The 19,759-nt window shown below is 40.7% G+C and overlaps 1 protein-coding gene across 1 annotated transcript in view; it reads left to right on the top strand.

The window, feature by feature from the left end:
* Window positions 1-19,759, top strand: part of LOC106085424 (uncharacterized) — a 38,895-nt gene that overhangs the window by 11,573 nt on the left and 7,563 nt on the right. Inside the window, 5 exon segments of the mRNA XM_059361477.1 lie at window positions 1,140-1,604; window positions 1,890-1,995; window positions 2,075-2,642; window positions 11,659-11,678; window positions 11,895-12,478. Coding sequence (XP_059217460.1) covers window positions 1,140-1,604; window positions 1,890-1,995; window positions 2,075-2,642; window positions 11,659-11,678; window positions 11,895-12,478 — 1,743 coding nt within the window.

The following is a 19,759-nucleotide window of genomic DNA, read 5'->3' on the forward strand; positions in this document are numbered from 1 at the left end:
ACAGACCTGGTCAATATGGTATTCCAATGAATGGTTTATGGGGGCAGAGAACAAATCTAATATCCAAGTTTGCGCTATGTCCTACCGCCTAAGGAACATCTTAATTGGATATGTTGAGCGATGAGGATTAAACAGGACTCCAATAAAAGATTCTTTAGAGTACAGACAAATATGTCATCTCAAATTGGGGCATAAAGTAACCAAGAGTTAACGTTTGGGTATTTTGTAATATTGTATCAAATATTGGGTTGCCCAAAAAGTAATTGCGGATTTTTCATATAGTCGGCGTTGACAAATTTTTTCACAGCTTGTGACTCTGTAATTGCATTTTTATTTAATTTATTTTAAAAACCATATAACCGAAGCTCTATGCGCTTCGGTATAACCCGAATCTAGTAGAAGACATTATTCAAATGTTTATGGGCTCTAGATGTCAAATCGAGATATGGGATTATATGGTAGCTATAAATAAATATGGATTAATTTCACCAATTCATAACAACAACCGATCTGCAGCAATAGAAAATAATTGTCTAATATCTGGAATTTGCTTTGAATACGGGAGTACTTTCAACAGACAGACGGCCAACGAATATCAACCACAACTCGTTTAAAAGCCCAAGCTTTTATCTTTCAGAATTTCGAATTCTAGAACAAATTTTTTAAATTTTGGATACATTTGTTGGTATTTTAAACCCGGCTCATGTTAAAAAAAAACCACAAATTCTTAACTTAATTTTGATTGTATACTAAAATTTAATTCAATTCCATACCATTGTTTGCAAACTTAATAAGTAAACGACAAATTACTATAGCCAGAAAAAAAAACCTCAACCAAAACCAGTCCCTATGAAAGAGACAATTAAAAAGTCAATCAATAACAACCACAGCAAGAGCGACAAAAAACAAACCACAAGGTATATAAAACGCAAAGAAAACAAAAATTTAAAATGCTGGTGCAAAATTTAATACAACATCATTAGAGCAATCAACCACGCTTGGGTTTACTTCCTGTGCAGGGGGTTTCCCCAAGAACGCCATATCACCATACCTTAGGCTATGGCTTAATTATTGCACATTGGCTGTTAACTGATTTTTCTCATAATAATGTTTTTTCTTTGTTTTCTTGTCTCTTCTAGGCCAAGCCAACAGACGCTGTGAAAATCCCAACAAACGCTTGGGCACATGCGTGTCTATCCATGATTGCCAGGTGCTGCTAAATAGTCAAAGGGATTTTCTTGTAGCCTCCGCTTGCGGTGGAGGCTTCGGTAGAGTCCCCATGGTCTGCTGTTCCAGTGATACAGGTTTTGATGTAATTCCCAGAAATGATGGAAGTGAGAAGGAAACCGGCATGTTCTTAAGTGATGGACGAGAAAATACCAAGAGATCCTCATGGGGACTGCCATCACCGGTGAATTTTTTCCCATCTTCTGAGGCGACAGAGGATCGAACTGTTCTAAGGCCGGTGTCACCAGCAAAGAGCTCTCTATTGCCGGAGCCACCTACTTGTGGGGGAGAGTTTATTGATAATCGCATATATGGTGGCAGTGATACGGATGCTTATGAATTTCCTTGGATGGCTTTCTTGGAATACTCAAAGACAGGTGAGTTGCTAACAAAATAGTAAGAATTTTGTTATGGAAAGTGTCAAAAAAATGGACACCCTTCAACACAGGAGGACATTTTTAATTCGTCATTCCTTTATTAACACCTCGAAAACATAAAAAGTATATATCGATAATATCCTTTACATTTTAAGTCGCTCTATTCCTGTTCGTTAGTTTGTGAGACAAAATCAAGGAAACTTTTCAACGAGCCGAACATGTTTCGAAAAATCGTGTACAAATTTTTAGTTCTTGATAAAAATTTGGTTTCTATTTTTTTTACAGATGCCTCCAAAGAATCCGTTTGTGCTGGCTCCCTGATAAATGCTCGTTATGTGGTAACAGCAGCTCATTGCATAGTGGGACCTATTGTCAAACAAAAGGGAGAATTGTAAGTTCCAAATTGAAGTCCCCAACAACAATTGAACCTTGAACTAAGGACCTCCTATCTATATCCCTCTTAATTTCAGAATCGCTGTACGCATGGGCTTTATAGACTACACCAAATCTTCAATTTTTGGCGATGAGAATCAACGTTGGCGTGTTGAAGAGAAAATTGTCCATGAGAATTACAAACAACAAAAGACTCCCCTGCATGACATAGCCCTGGTGCGTTTGGAAAGCAATGTGCGATATTCCAAAACCATAAGACCCATATGCCTACCCTCAGCAATGGCTCCGTACAATCTTAAAGCCGATTCAAAGCTTACAGTTGTCGGTTGGGGTGCCACCGAAACCAGATCCAGTAGTCCGGTGAAACAAAAAGTCTCTTTGGCTTTAGCCGATCAAAAATTCTGTCGGCAACAATATGGCAAATTTGGCTTAAGTATAGAATCCACCCACATGTGTGCCGGAGGCACAGTGGCCAATGAAGACAGTTGTCGAGGTGACTCTGGGGCACCATTAATGTCCTATCGCGATGGTGTATGGATTCTAGAGGGAATTGTCTCATTTGGTCGGCGTTGTGGTCTTGAAGGTTGGCCAGGGGTTTATGCTCGTGTTGGTGTTTACACTGAATGGATTAGTAAGAAGATTAGAGCATAGAATTCGAAATGAGTTTAGTAACAAGGAACTGATTTTTAATATTAAGTATTAATTAGATCAACGATTTAGTATTAAGTATTATTAGATTACTTCATATGTTCCGGGAATATTGTGTGTTCCTAAAAATCCCCATTTAGTTTTAAGATAATCTCATTTGTTGTTACTCTTAAGTAATTTAAATTCATACTAATAATTATCCGTAACATGTAATAAAATTTTGTGATTAATTGTAATTTAAAACTTAAAATGATTGTAGCTCCTTAAACAAATGTTGATGTTCAACTTAGCCAGGCCTTGCAGGAATGGTAAATGCAAAGTTTTACGAATATGATCCCTTGTTAGGCTCACATTGTGGCAATAAATGCAATTAAGCCTTAATTAGTATGTTAAAAAAATACTATTGTGAAAACCACGCTATCCGTGAGATGCCTTCTATCTCGTTGTACTCCCGATGCTGGTTTGTCCTGCCTGAAGAGTCATTAACATGCACCAGATCACCCAGATATAAATCCATGGCCAGTATCTCCATAAGACCATGAAGGGAAGGACGACCTAGTCTGTGTTTCACTAGTATAGGGATTTCCATGATTTCCAAAACGCCAGTTGTCCTGTAAGGTTCCATCGATCAATGCTGATTAGGGACGCTGTGCGCTTAAGGCTTTATTGTGGCCATTTGTTACATGATATACAACATGTCTCAGTCTTATCCCACCTGGTCTTTGCTTGTCTAAGATAGTGTTTGAAGATGTCTGATTTAGCGACTCCCAGGAATATTGCGACTGGCAACTTTTGTAGTTCGCTGGAAAGGAACCCAGTTCTGGCTAGTTCGAAAATTCCCATAGACATCGACGGGTGACGATGCTGAAGTGCGATATAACTGCTTCACTGCAGTTTTCAGGAAGCTTTACAGATTTTGATATGCTCGTCTCCTCCGAGAAATCAACTGAACCGAAGCTTTACAGAGATTGATATGCTCGCCTCTTCCGAGAAATCACCGAACCGGCTCCATACCTCATCTTGTAGCCAGTTTAAAAGTTGACTCCGTGTCGCATCAGCAGAAGTCCAGCGATCCTGTTCGATATGAAATTTGACCTTGTGCAGTGGTTATAATGTCCTTTGGAAGATACTGAAGAATATGGGCATTTCCATATGTCCCATCTCTTTATCATCCGAGTGCGCTTAGTCCTGCGGCAGTGCATGCTGTGTTTCCCTTAAAGTGAAAATGTATCAGTAGGAAATGCAGTATCATACTGAGGCCTTCAGCAGGACAAGAGCGCATTGATTCTGTCACTCTAACGCATGGCGACCTCTGTATGTTTCAAAGTTCAAAGTTTTTGTTGCAGATATTAAAAGTGCCGGTCTGATATCTTAGATTTGAGTCCCCAGGGGCTACCAAACATTTTGCCGCTCGTGGAATATGCAACTTATAAAAAAGTCTGCTGAAAATAACAAACACTGTCTGCTGACTCTCAGTAGTTAATTTTGCTGCTATTATAGCTGTATTTTTGCAATTTCACAACAGCAGGCTTACTGCTGAAAAATCTGTTAATTGCTTAGAATGACTGCAGCTCAATAGATCGCATTTGTTGCGTTTTTTGCGCGGTATCTCATTTAAGGCAAACAAAGAGTAATGGATAGAATTGTTATGCTATTGGAGCTATATCAAGTTATAGTCCGATTTGGACCATAAACGAAAACCATAGTAGAAGTCATGAGGTAATATTTCAGTCCATTCGGATAAGAAACACATCATGCACAATTTCAGGAAAAATCTGATGAGAAATCGGCCTAAGAAAAACCCTGGATGACAGGGGAGATTCGCAATATTGGGAAAGTGGTCCGCAGACTTTTTAACATAACACGTCGTAACAAAGCGGAAGTATATTGGGATGTGTATTACACACGTCTCGGCAATAGGATTACCAGAGCGGCAAAACGTGCCTCCAGGAAGCTTTTCTGCGAAAAAGTCGATAGCGTTAATATCCGTCAAGATGAAAAAGTTCTCTCAAAAACCCATGTCCAAACTGAAACTGTAGTAGACGACATGGGAGTAAGAGCAGAGGCAACTGAGGACATGTTAAGGCTTTAAACCCATTTTCCACATAATATGACGGGACTCACGGAGACACCGGAAACTTGGAATAATGACGTTGATCGAAGGTTTATAATTACGGAATTTATGGTGAAAGAATCCATGAGGAGCTTCAAACCATTTAAGTCAGCCGGACCTGATGGAATATTTCCGGCGTTACTACAGACAGAGGCAGACTATCTGGAGCCTCATCTGGCCAATATTTTCACAACGTGCTTAGGACATGCATATACTCCGAAAGCCAGGCAAGAGGCATGGGTGGTATTTATACCCAAGCCCGACAAGGCAAGTTATGCGACACCAAAAGCCCACAGACTTATAAGCCTTACGTTTTTCTACTCAAAATTACGGAACGTATTGTGGACACCATAATAAAGAGTAGGACATCCAGCGAACTGCTCAGATATAAACAGCATGTCTATGTCAAGGGAAGGTCGGTGGAGACTGCTCTGTATGCGGTTGTGCATAAAATAAAAGAATCATTCGATGCCAAAACGTCCACACTGGCGATATCCATTGACATGTGCAAACGACACACTGATCCAATTCTTACACCAGTACCGGGTGAATCCGGTCCTTAGAGACTGGATAAACAATATGCTAAGGAAGAGGTGGCTAAATTGCGTGTCCCATGACATAAATTTAAGGGAGAAAGTGGCACAAGGCACGAAACAGGGATACATTTTATCGCCATTCCTCTGGTGACTACCATAATGACCTTTTACGGATGCTGACTGAGGAGGGATTTGAACCCATCTGCTACGCAGACGATAGATCCAAGCTAGAGGACATGGTGGGCCCGGGGGTCTACATTGAGAACCCAGGGACTAAGATCTGTTTTAGACTGCCGGGTCATAATGCGGTCCTGCAGGCGGAAATCCGGGTGATCACGGAATGGGTGAGGTGATGGGGTACTGACGCGAGGACGTCGAGTATGAACATCTTTACGGTCAATGTAGCTCTTAGCTGTGTTATATTTTTGTCCAAGCTAAAAAATAAATTGTCTTCCAAATCCTATTGAAATATCCTATAAAAAATTAAATGCTGTTGATTAACATAAAATGATTGTATCTCCTTAAAAAGGATGTAACTCTTCTTTGACATCCTTGTAGTAATTGGGACATTCTTTTATATTCTTTTATCAGCTGTGTAATATTTTTGTCCAAGCTAAATAAACCCATTTGGTTAAGACCTTTAAAATTTAGACCGTACAAAATTACTGTGATACCATGTTTTATAACATTGTGTCTTTGAATAACACGGTACAAAGGAAAAAAGCTAGCTTCATAGCTTAGTCCACCGGCCAACAAAGAATCAATTCCGTCTACCTATCCGATATGCACTTTTTGGTCCAATCTCTACAAAATTTGAAACAAAGTGTTCTATTCGATGTTGGTTTGAAAGTTCAAAATCAAAGGGGACGATAACTATGGACTTGTATCGTAGTCCATAGTCGTGCCCTTTGTTTGCCGATATATTTCCTTTAAAGTAGTAGGTAAACTCTGTAATGTAGGTTATTATTTAGTTAAATCAGTCTGACCTTTGTCTTTTTTTACTTGTGTTGTATCAAAATTTGGTCACCCGAATAGTTTTGACTTGTCTTTGGGTTAAATGAGGTGGCCTTGCCAGACTTTCATTTCGCATGACCTATTTAAACAGCATTTAATAAAATCTCCTAAAAATATGCCCACCTTTTTCATATCATATTTAGTCCAACGAAAGTGAAACCCCAACCCGTTAAGCTGATCGTACCTCCCGATCAGTAGACAACGAATGATTCATTATTCACATGTAATGCACAGTCTGATGTGTGATAGTTATTTTGTCATTTCAAGTACACACACGACGCTTTCAGTATTGGCTACTACTCGTTCCTATAGAAACTTGTATTGCATAATTTACCAGTTTGCAGAGCGACGCTGCAGTCGATTATCATATGCACTGAAGTGTAAATGACCGAATGTCTTAAGCTCTTCGCCGCCTCGGTTTAACGAACATTCAGTGAGACAGACGATCATGCAAATTCAAAGTTGAGATTAAATGTCTGCAGCGATCTCGTTAACAAACGACGAGCGTTTTAAGGTACTTTTCCGTGATTGCACTTTTAACACCTGTTGCAGCATGTGAGGGGTCAAGTGAGGCGGTGTTGATGTTGGTGTGTAGATCCATAGGTGTACTACTTGTCCCACACATTTGGTTTTTTTCGATTTTTGTTTTGATTTGCCATTCGTTGTTTTGTTTTTTAAACTTCAATGATGGCAAGGTGATCTTGATTGAATATAATGACTTGGTCATTGTTGTTGGTGCCTCAACCATCGTTGTCGGCAACGACGACGGCGTTGTAGTTTAAATGTCTGTCATATAATTTGTTTTTTTAAGTGGTACTGTGAACTGTTTTTGGCACCTATAGTTTTTTGGGCATTCATGCACAGTGGAAGAGTTTGAAGCAATTTTCTATGGAAGTTAGGAAGAGTTAAATAAGAGGATTCATAAGAAAATTATTGTTACAGCAAAAAGTTAAGACTAGGAGCCTTAGTTTTCAATGCATCCAGTTGTGTTAAAATAGAAATGGTTATGTTTTCAAGTGAAGTTGATCTAATTACGAACAAAATCTATCTGTAAGGTGATACAAGCATTTTAAGTTAATCAATCCACATTTAGACACTGAAATTAGAAAAAGTAGCTTCCACCGTATAGAGAAAAAATTACATGGCCTTGAAGTGATACAGGGTTGTCCAGAGATTCCACTAATCTTTAAAAACCCGAAGAGACTCACACCGATTAGGTCAATGTGGGACTTGAAGTATATGGGAGTAGATTGCGAAGCTGACATACAAATTTGCAAGCTACTTAATCTCAAAACTATCTGAACGGAAATGGACACGATCTAAGTAAACAAATGAAAAAATTGTCATGCATGTCGCATGTCGCCCAGTTAACTTGGGCGAGCATTGTGGCCAGGGCTGCGGTGTCTGACCCTCGACTACGACCTCGGGCCGGAGTCTACTCGAAACCGGAGAATCATGAGAGATTCCAGGAGCTACGTTCTGTAGCTCTAGTTTTCTGTTGTATTTCATGAGTCTGCTACAATCAGGGCTGCGGAGTCGAGGTTTTGAGGCCAGAGTGTGACTATTGAGCCGGAGTCTGACTATTTCGATTTAGCCATGTTCATCCGTCTGTCTGACAGTCCGTTTGTTATGACTTCCAAAAACTGGCCTAAATCATTTCATTACCTGGTATATCTGCCAAATAAACCGATCTAGTGATTACACTTCTTCAGTCCCAAGAGGTCGCAGTTCTTATCGAATTTGGCTAAAATTTTGCACACGTCATTTTGGTATGACTTGCAACAACTATGCCTAGTATGATCTAAAAGAGTTCATAACCTCATATAGGTGCCATATAAACCGATTTACAAATTTGTCTTTCTGAGCCTCTAGAGGGCGCAATTATTACTCGAATAGCCATAACAAGTACGGTCCATATCGGTCAAAGACTTGATGTAGCTGATATAATTTGATCAATTAAGGCGAGGATCACAGAAGAGAATCAAACTAAGACAAACAATGACCAGCGCAAAGTGCTGGCAGGATCAAATACTTTGGGATGAGGTTGGATTCTAAACTAAGGTTTTCGAATCTATATATACCACTAACTGTAACTATATGGCTACGAAATTTGGGTGCCAACCCTAGAAACGCAGTCAAAAGCGAAGAGACTACTTTCGGTTACAGAGAACATCAGCTCTTCGAGCCACAATAAAAAAAAATCGTTGTAATTGTTGGAATAAAAAATTTTAAGAGCCAAACTTCACGGCATGGATTAGATAGGGCACATATGGGCCATAGGAAAAAATAACATCGAAAGATGGCCACAAGGGCAATGAGACTCGTTAACATCGTCTTATCTCCGACATACATTTGTGTATATGTAGAAGGTATTTCAGTAGGTACTTGCATCTACTTTGGGATTGGACTCCTTGAACCCGCATGTTTGAAATTGCTGACGATGGCGAGCAGACATTCTTAGACTGTAGGCTCTTTACTGAGTGACGAAAGAGGAAAATAGCTGGAAATAGTGATTGGCAGAAACGTATCATCCAAGAAAATGAAGAGAAGTGGAAGGCAATTAACAGATACGCTAAACATGTACTGCCCAGAAAAAAATAGAAGGAGATATAGTTAAGCATCGCACATTCTATCCTTCTATATCTGTATATAATATATACAGCATTCCTATGACCAACGAATACACTAGAGCCCCGGAATGGTCTATATTGGAAACTAACTAATAAAAATCGAATATAGTTTTAACCGCTTAAATAAGAGAATAAAATTGAAATACCCTATTCTTCCCCTTATGTAAAAATGTAAATCGGAGTAAAAAGTAAGCAAAGTGGATTTCACTAAATGTGGAGAAAAAATAGACTTAGGAAGAGACTCTAGAGTGCTTCAAGGGATAAAGAAGTGCAAACGATTGTATTAAAATATCGTCTGCGTAGTAGTCGGGTTCAAATCCCTCCTCAGGCAGCAGCTATAATAGGTAATTTATGGTGTTCACTCCAAGAGTGGTGATACAATTCCCCCCAGTGGCGTGCCTTGTGCCACTTTCTACCTTGTATTTATGTTATGGGATCCGCAAATTATCCACCTGTTCGGTACCATATGAACCGAGTCCATCCGTTACTGATCTTAGGATTGGATCAGTGTTTCATTCCGCATATTGTTAAAATCCCCCTCTGTGTCAATGCAAACCGCCAGGATTCTACCGAAGGATTCTTCTAGTCTATGCACAACTTCGTGCAGGGCAGTCTCCACCGACCTTCCCTTGAGATAGACCTGCTGTTTGTATTTGACCAGTTTGTTTGATGTTCTACTCTTTATCATGGTGTCCACAATACGTTCCATGGTTTTGAGTAGAAAGGACGTAAGGCTTATAGGTCTGTGAGCCTTTGGTGTCGCATAACTTGCCTTGCCGGGCTTGGGTATAAATACCACCCATGCCTCTTGCCTGGCTTTCGGAGTATATGCAAGTCCTAAGCACGTTGTGAAAATATTGGCCAGGTGGGGCGCCAGATAGTCGGTCTCCTTCTGTAGTAACGCCGGAATTATTCCATTAGGTACGGGTGACTTAAATGGCTTGAAGCTCCTCAAGGATTCCTTCACCATAAATTCTGTCATGATAAGCCTTCGATCAGCATCATTATTCCAAGATTCCGGTGTCTCCGTGAGTCTCGCCGTATTCTGTGAAAAATGGGTTTTCATCAAAAGCCTCAACATGTCCTCCGTTGTCTCTTCTCTCATGTCGTCTACCAACATTTCAGTTTGGACATGGGTTTTAGAGAGAAACTTTGTCATCTTGGCGGCGTCATTAACGCTATCGACCTGTTCGCAGAAAAACTTCCAGGAGTAACGTTTTGCAGTTCTGGTAATGTTATTGTATTCCTCGAGCCGAGTGTAATACCCATCCCAATATACTTCCGTTTTTTACGACGTGCTCTGTTAAAAAGTCTGCGGACCTTTTTCCCAATATTGCGAATCTCCCAGGACTTTACGTAACAGGATGATGCCCCTGAAAGCCGCAATTTTTGATTCCGATTAGGCTGAAATTTTGCATGTTTTATTCCATTATGACTTCCAACAACTGGCAGATACCCACAAATGTAGCCAACATTAGTAAGTGGAAAACCACCGTTGAAAGATTTTTTTATGTTAACGCCGGAATTTCAACCCAGGCGTTTGGCGTCATAGGCGGAGATGCTAACCTTTGCGCCACAGTGGTCTTTTTCTTTAAACTTAATAATGTGTGGGGGGCCTCGAGCCCGATAGCTACCCCCCTGGCTACGTCCCTGTTTTCCTATAAACAGATATTGAATCTTGACTTCTTGAGCCTCTAGATGGCGCAATTCTTATCTGATTTGGTTGAAATTTTGCACAATGACCTGGTCCCTAACATCCAAAGCATGTATGGTCGGAACCGGAACGTTACCTGATATAGCTCCAATAGCATGGCAATTTTGTTTTCCATTATCCTTTGTTTGCCTATAAAGAGTTACCGGGCAAAAACTTGACAAATGTAATCCGTGATGGAGGGTACATAATATTTGGCCCGGTCGAACTTACCAATCTTTTACTTGTTATACCCATCACCATAGGATGGGGGTATACTAATTTCGTCATTCCGTCCGTAGCACCTTCAAATATTGATCTTGGACCTCATGAAGTATATATATAATTTTGATCGTCTGGACCTTTTGAGTAGATCTAGCCATGTCCGTTCGTCCGTCTGTCGAAATTACGATATCGGTCAAACGCTAGCCGCCTAAAATTTTGCACAGATAGTGACTATTGATGTAGGTCGTTGGGGATTGCAAATGGGCCGTAAGCATGGGTTCAGATTTAAATATAGATCCCATATAAACCGACTTGACTTCTTGAGCCTCAAGACGGCAAAAGTTTTGTCCAATTTGGCTGTAATTTTGCACAATGACGCCGAACATATCACGCTCTTTCTTCTTAAGTTTTATTTTCTCAAAAACCCCCCACTGTGGATTGACTACAGCCCAACCAAACAAATAAAAAAAAATCTGCTAAAGTGCGTGTGAGCATGTGTCTGGATTTGTTTTTGACATGGCTTAAACCGATCGTTGAGTGGGATTAACAAACAGCTGTTGGCTCAGTTGTTTCTTTGGGCCGGGGGTTCGTCATAGTTAAGCGGTACGTTGTCGCGTTATGTTGTCTCGACGGTGAAGTGAATTTTAATTTCAGTCTCAGTTTCAATTTCATTTTCATTTGTGCATTGGGTTAACAATTAAACAGCGGATATAAACAACAACAACAACAAGAACGCAGACAACATCAGCGGCAAAAATCGATCAACAATAACAAGTGCTCACATTATTTGTGTCAATTGCAATAGGCTTCAATCAAACCACAGACGTTCGTGTGTGTGTTTTTTTTTTTTTCTATTCGGTCTTTAACGGTTGTTACGAATACTAACTTCCTCCCACACGCGCACAATACCGCGTAACGTACGTACGAGCAGGAGCGAGGGAGCTCTTTCGAGCCAGTTGTCATGTGTCTTAAAAGTCGGCTGCGTTGTTATTTGGCAATATTATCGATAATCGTTAATTTAGTTGTAAACTGCCATTGCAGCGGTCAGTTTCAATTTCCAGTTATCGCGGATTATGATGACGATCTCATGTCATCATCGTCGCCGTTTCACTCCACCGCCACCATGTACACCAGCTCCTCTGGCGGCAGTGCGTTTGTCATAAACGATCCGCTGCATCGCGATCGCATACCATGTGACATACCGAACGAAGACAAAGCGGGTGTTTGTCTCGAAGTGAGCCGATGTAAGGCCTATTTGCTAGTGCGTAACTCCACCCATTTGCCGGCGGAGCGGGTGAATTTCCTAAAGAAGGTGCAGTGTGTTACCGACATCGGTTTCGATGATACCCGCAGCAGTTTAGAACCTTTGGTCTGCTGTACTGCCAATGGTCAGGATTATCGCTTTCCCAGTTTGCCTTTTACCAAATTCGAATATCGCCGTTTCCAGGATGCCACAGCGAGATTTAAGAAGAAAAAACTCAAACGACGTATTCAGACGGTTGAATCATCGGAGGGCTTCAATTTGTGGAATGAGTGCGGCAAACAAGTGACACATCGCATTTATGGCGGTGAAATAGCCGAATTGGATGAATTTCCATGGTTGGCTTTATTGGTGTATAATACAAGTGAGTGTTGGTGAAATGCAAAAAAACAAAACAAAAATTTAATAAATAAAAAAAAAACTTAAAAAAAAGTATGGTAAAAACAACGAATTTTTACCATTCATATGTGGAATTTCAAGTGTAAATATCCGTAGGCAAAACATCGTTCCATTAAAAAATCTATAATAAGAGAATGAAATGAGTGAACAGCAAATCGGAAGACAGTTTGGAAATTGCATCAAACTGGAACCATTTCTAATTCAAATAATAATTTATTTTCCACAAACTGCAGAAGTAGTCATCATAGGAGTACGTTTTCTATCCCATCCGTCCACCGAAAGACAAATTGGCAATAGGAAGTAATGTGAAATGTTTAGTACTACTGTAATCTCGGCCTAAAAAGGAGGTCACATGTCCTTAATGCAAAGTTCGAATTTGCTTCACATATTTTAGGGGTTAATCTGGGCTGTATTTAGCGTAGGCATTCATGGTCAATTTATATAGAGGAAGTTTTATACATACCAATCAACGGTTCCGATTGGCTTTAGCTTCGCAAAGATCAATTTTGGTCGCCCCTAGCTAGACCTGGTACATCCAAAATGCAAATTTGCCCATGAACATTCCATTAAGGAACAGGGGCAAACTTTTCAAATCAATGAGTGCTGTCCGATTTTAAACTCAATGATAAGGGACCTCCTTTTTATAGCTGAGTCCGAACGCAGTGCTTCGGAGCTACACCTCTTTGGAGAGAAGTTTTTATATGGCAAACTGCCTCACAAATGTCGCCAGCATTTGGAGGGGATAAACACCGCTGAAAAATTTTCTGATGTTTCTGCCGGGATTCGAACCCTGGTGATCAGCGACGTAGGCGGACAGGCTTAACTCTGCGCTACGGTGACCTGGTACATTCACTATAGTTATATAAAGGAAGTTTGATACATACCAATCAAAGAATGTGATTGGCTTTAGCTTGGCAAAAATCAATTTTGGTCCTCCGTAGACTTAAACAAGTAAAAAGGCGGTAAGTTCGGCCGGGTCGAACTTTGGATGCCCACCACCTCGGGTTTATATGTAAACCAGCTTTCATCAAAATTCGGTGAAAATTGCATACCTTATGTCCCATAGCTGTTATATCGAAATATGTTCAATTGTCAAAAAGCCTAACATAAAGCACTGTCTAAAATTTCCATGAAATCGGATTATAAATGCGCCTTTTATAGGGCCAAGATTTTTAATCAAGACATCGGTCTATATATTCAAATCTAGACCGATTTGGGTCAAGTTGCAGAAAAATGTCGAAGAGCCTAAGACAACGCACTGTCTCAAATTTCATCGAAATCGGACAATAAATGCGCCTTTTATGGCCCCAAAACCTAAAACCGAGAGATCGGTCTATATGGCAGCTATATCCATATCTGGACCGATGCCATATGGCAGAAGTATGTCAAGGGTCTTAACTTAACTCACTGTCCCAAATTTCAACGACATCGGAAAATAAATGCGACTTTTATGGGTTCAAAACTTTAAATCGAGAGATAGGTCTATATGGCAGCTATATTCAAATCTGGACCGATCTTGACTAAATTGACGAGGGATGTGGAAGGGCCTAAGACAACTCACCGTCCCTATTTTCAGCAAAATCGGATAATAAATGTGGCTTTTATGGGTCTAAGACCCTAAATCGGAGGATCGGTCTATATGGCAACTATAACCAAATCTGAACCGATCATGGCCAAATTGACTAGGGATGTCGAAGGGCCTAACACAACTCACTGTCCCAAATTTCGGTGACATCGGACAATAAATGCGCCTTTTATGGGCCCTAAACCTTAAATCGAAAGATCGGTCTATATGGCAGCTATATCCAAATCTGGACTGATTTGGGCCAAGTTGCAGAAAAATGTCGAAGGGCCTAAGACAACTCACCGTCCCAAATGTCAGCAAAATCGGATAATAAATGTGGCTTTTATGGCCCCAAAACCTAAAAACGAGAGATCGGTCTATATGGCAGCTATATCCAAATCTGAACCGATCTGGGCCAAATTGAAAAAGGATGTCGAAGAGCCTAACACAACTCACTGCCTCAAATTTGAGCAAAATCGGATAATAAATGTGGCTTTTATGGGCCTAAGACCCTAAATCGGAGGATCGGTCTATATGGGGGCTATATCAAGATATCCGATATAGCCCATCTTTTAACCTGCTTATAGACAAAAAACAAGAATCTGTGCAAATTTTCAGCTCAATATCTCTATTTTAAAGACTATCGCGGGATTTCAACAGACAGACGGATGTACATGTCTAGATCGTCTAAGATTTTTACGCTAATCAAGAATATATATACTTTATAGGGACGGAAATGGATATTTCCATGTGTTGCAAACGGAATGACAAAATGAGTATATCCCCATCCTTCGGTAGTGTGTATAAAAAGGATAATGGATAAGAATTGTTGTGCTATTGGAGCTATATCAGGTTATATACCGATTCGGAGCACACTTGGTTGGATGTTGGAGACCGTAGGAAAAGTCGTTGGAACAAATTTTAGCTAAATTGTATAAGAATTGCGCCCTCAAGAGGATCAAGTAATATAATCGGGATATCGGGAGCTAAATCAGGTTTTGGACCGATTCGATCAATTTATCTGTTGAACGTCAAAGGAAACGTCGTAGTACAAAATTTCAGCTAAATCGGATGAGATTGCGCTCTCTAGAGGCTCAAGAAGTTAAGATTAGAAATCGGTTTATATGGGAGCTATATCAAAATATTGACCGATATGGCCCATTTAGAATCCGAACCGATCACTCTGATAAGAAGTATTTGTGCAAAATTTCAAGTGCCTAGCTTTACTCCTTTTCAAGAACACCAGGCAAAATTTTCAGATGTGAGATACTATGCCATGTAAAAGCTTCTCCCTAAAGAGTTGTCGCAATGCGGCACGCCGTTCGGACTCCGCCAATAAAAACAGGTCCCTTGTCATTGAGTTTAAATTATCTAAGTTTCATTACATCTTTAATTGTTAGGATCTCCGCTTGATACACACTTCAGTGGTCGGGTATCCTTCTCCATATGCAAAGAGCACACCCCAAAGCCCTAATAGTCTTTGGGACTGGAACATTGGGCATTGTATTAAGGATAAAACAGTGCCCGTCATGACACGTAACAAAGAGAAAGTTCCCTTAGCCTTACAGCAGTGGATGCAGCTATTGTCCTAGCCACATTGTCCAGAGGCATTTGCTTTAGCATTAAATTTAATGCATTAGTTGGCATCCTCAGTGCGGCTGTGATGCACAAACAAATCCTCCTTTGGATCCCGCTGACTATTGTACAGAATGTGGACTTTTGAAGCGTCGTCCACCAGACTACATGGTGTTGTAGTCTGTTTCATTATAGGTCTGACAACAGCATCATAAACCCAGTGCACGACAGGCGGTTTAAACCCCAACTTTTACTAATTGCCGCAACTGCCACGGCACCTGTATACGCGATCATATTTACACCTTTTTCTTCCAGATACAATAATATATTGTTAATGGCTATGTTCCATAGTAGAGGAGATAGTAAGCCTCCTTGAGGTCCTCTGACCATTTTCTTTAGATCCATCTTTGTTCTGATCTTTTCTCAGCTCGCCCTTGTTTTTTCTTAGCTCAGCCTTATAAATATCATGTGGTGCTCTTGTGGCTTTCCCCCTGTTGAAGAGTTTTCTGCAGTCCTCTCTTAGACCCACCAGGTCTGGGGTTCACCATGGCCGTCGCTGTTTGCCCCATTGGCTTGGCACAAGCGAGTCATTCAGAGCCAAGACAATTATCTCTGTATCCTGCGCAGTTTCCACTTTCTTTTCTCGTCTAGAAGTGATAGACCCGCAGAGTTGGTGCCAAAATTTATCCCAATCCGCTTTTCTTCTGTTAAGTCGAGGGACCACTTCTACAGTATTTTCTCCAAGGCTGAAACTATGATAACGATGATCAGAGAAGCTGTGGTCATCCAACAGTTCACAGTTGCTTATTCTTGCGCTTATATCCTCCGATACAAAGGTAATATCAAGTATCTCCTGCCTGTTCCTGGTAATTAGGATCCGTTTATCCCCTTTATTACAAATCGCCAGACAGCACACCCCTTTCGTTTACATTCGAACTTCCCCATATCTGGTGATGTGCATTAGCATCACTTTCTATAATGAGGCTGTTCTTCCCAACAGAAGCAGCTTCAACCAGCAACTTGAGGTTTGAAGGCGGCATCTCTGAATCGTGTGCCATATATAGGGAAGACAGCCAGTAATGAAATTTGTTTATTTCAAGGCTAACTAAATCTTCAGTGCTTAGCGAAGGAAGAAGAAAAACATTTAAACTACTCTTTGCATGAGTACAGGCTCAGTGTCTCACTTTTTCCCCGTATTCTTGAGAAGTTAAAATCCAGGAATTTTTAGTCCACGAACCATTCCTCCACACACCCATGGTTCCTGGATAAGAATCACGTCAAATCCCCCTGCCATCAGGAGGACCTTTAGTGCCGCCGAAGCGGCTCTACAATGGTGGCAATTTATCTGTAGAAACCGGACCATAGTCAGGATTCAGCACTTCCACCTATGTTAGGTTAGCCTCGTCTTCTGATTCCACCACGAGTTCATCCTCATAAAATTCATGAACCACTCTTTCTCAAGATACTGGACACTTGCGGTGTGGACGATTCCTCCTTAGATGCTTCACTAGCTGCTGCTGTCGATGTACTTTTGAGTTCCGTGCTACCCCGCTGGCACACACCTTGAGCCCAGTTCAACTGGATGACCTACCCACACAGGTCTTTTCGGGTCACGCTTCGATGCCATCCCCTCCTGTCTCGATTGTGGCAGGAGGATTTTCAGTCTCCTGTAACCGCCACAATTTAGCGATGTGGTCGATAGTTCCTCAGGCAAGTGTTCAACTGCTGAGTCGTCTCCGTAGGATACAATCCCTTCAGACTTGTTGAGGTCTACGAGACAGCAGGAGTTAAGTACGAATACTACATGTCTCCGGTCACCATAAGCCTCATTCAATCTACCAATCTTCAAGTCGGTGGTTGAAAGAGTGGCATTACATTCCCTTGTCCCTTGTCCCATTCCCTGGTCGATAGTTCCTCAGGCAAGTGTTCAACTGCTGAGTCGTCTCCGTAGGATACAATCCCTTCAGACTTGCTGAGGTCTACGAGACAGCAGGAGTTAAGTACGAATACTACATGTCTCCGGTCACCATAAGCCTCATTCAATCTACCAATCTTCCAGTCGGTGGTTGAAAGATTGGCATTACATTCTCTTAGCCTTCAGGATTCTGAGGAAATCCTTGGTATCCAAGCATATCTTCCTTCTTGACTAAATCTAGTGCTGCACCTGGCCAGATCTCACCCATCTCTTAAGCGCACAACGATGCATTTCAATTGAGCGTTGATCTCCGAAAGCAATTAGTCCGTATCGGCACGAAACCAGCCTGCGTCGTCACAAATTGAAGAGGACCCGGGCAATTCGGCAAAGACATCGGCGCATACAGATGACAACCCATTGTCACTCCCACTCTTATTGTTCCTAGCTATGCAGCCATGTTCTTTTCCTTGTCGACAACTACCATCATCAAGCTGTCCTTAGCTATTATTGGTCGCCTTGGTTCTGTTGGGGTTGAAATGCCCTTCAAATGACCGCAGCATTTTGGCTGACTGCGGTGCCGTTTCCGAATCTAGACTTGTAGCCATTGTAGTAGCTTGTGCAGCGAATCTCCGAGCTCAATTAAGGGTGCCTCTATTCTTATCGGTGAGAGTTTTAGGATTATTCGCATCAAGCCTCCCTATAAACCTGAGAGCGATGCGTCCTCTAAAAGAGCGTTTTGGTTTGCCAGAAAGGCCGACGGCCTAGGCAAGTTATAGGAATGCGAAGATAAAATAGGTTCGACCTTGTCCTCAAAACTCGAATCAGTTGTCTTCGTCAAAAGCTCCAGCTGACCAGCTGTCCCACCAGTCGTAGTCTCAGTAGCACACAACATGCTACGGCCTAATACCACCAGCGAATTCCCAATTTCTAGGCGCATGCTAAGGTACTCCAAGACGAGCGTGATGGGGATTCATTGCACGGCTTCACTAACCCCAGAATCAGCGAGCTGAATCTGGAAATTAGGGTAGTCAACGAACATAATTTATGGTCGGTGCATTTGGAGCAATGAATCTTAGCTACCGTTTTAGACAAGCTGTGGTCAAACTTTTAGTTTTTCTCGAATCCAGGTCGACGGGATCGCTGTCACTATTGTCGACATAACTGTGACTGATCCGAGGAGATGTGCCACGTTGTTCAACCGTCAATTTATTATGTGCGTGAAGATAAATTCCAAATTTAACTAGCAGAGACACAAACCGCTTTGTTAACAGAGTGCGAGAGAGAGAGAGAGTAACAGAAGTATTAACAGAGATCCACTGAGGGGTTAGCAGAGCTCTGTAAATACTTAAAAAAACCAAAAAAAAAAAATTAATTAAATTTCTTACCTTTCATAAATTTTTGGAAATATTTGTAAAAAGAAAAATAAAACCATACCAAAATTTGAACTAAAATATCAAATATATAAAAATGATAAATTTATAAAAAAAAAATATTCTGGGCAGGATTATGACCAATGGTCCTGGAGGACATCTAAGAATTCTACAAGGTACTACCATACATCGTTGTCCAGATTTTTTTTCGAGAAATTCTTTAAAAAAGACAGGAATTTGAAAAAACCAACTGCTCGATTTTCTAATAACGACATGTTTTGGAAAGCACACATCGAGACCTTTCCAACAATGTATGGTAGTACCTTGTAGAATTCTTAGATGTCCTCCAGGAGCATTGGCCATATTCCTGTCTAGATTTTTTTTTCGAGAAATTCTTTAAAAAAGACAGGAATTTGAAAAAACCAACTGCTCGATTTTCTAATAAGAACATGTTTTGGAAAGCACTCATCGTGACCTTTCCAACGATGTATGGTAATACCTTGTAGAATTCTTAGATGTCCTCCAGGACCATTGGTCATAATGCTGCCCAGAATATCTTTTTTTTATAAATTTTTCATTTTTCTCAGTACTACGGTAATAGATATTTCATTTGGTGTTTTTGATTCAAAGCATTGATATTTTACTCCAAATTTTGTTATGGTTTTATTTTTCTTTTTACAAATATTTGCAAAAATTGATAAAAAGTAAGAAATTTAATTAATTTCTCTTGTTTTTTGGTTCTGTTAAGTATTTACAGAGCTCTGCTAACCCCTCAGTGGATCTCTGTTAATACTTCTGTTACTCTCTCTCGCACTCTGTTAA

The sequence above is a fragment of the Stomoxys calcitrans genome, chromosome 2, assembly GCF_963082655.1.
Source record: "Stomoxys calcitrans chromosome 2, idStoCalc2.1, whole genome shotgun sequence".
Classification (NCBI taxonomy): Eukaryota; Metazoa; Arthropoda; class Insecta; order Diptera; family Muscidae; genus Stomoxys; species Stomoxys calcitrans.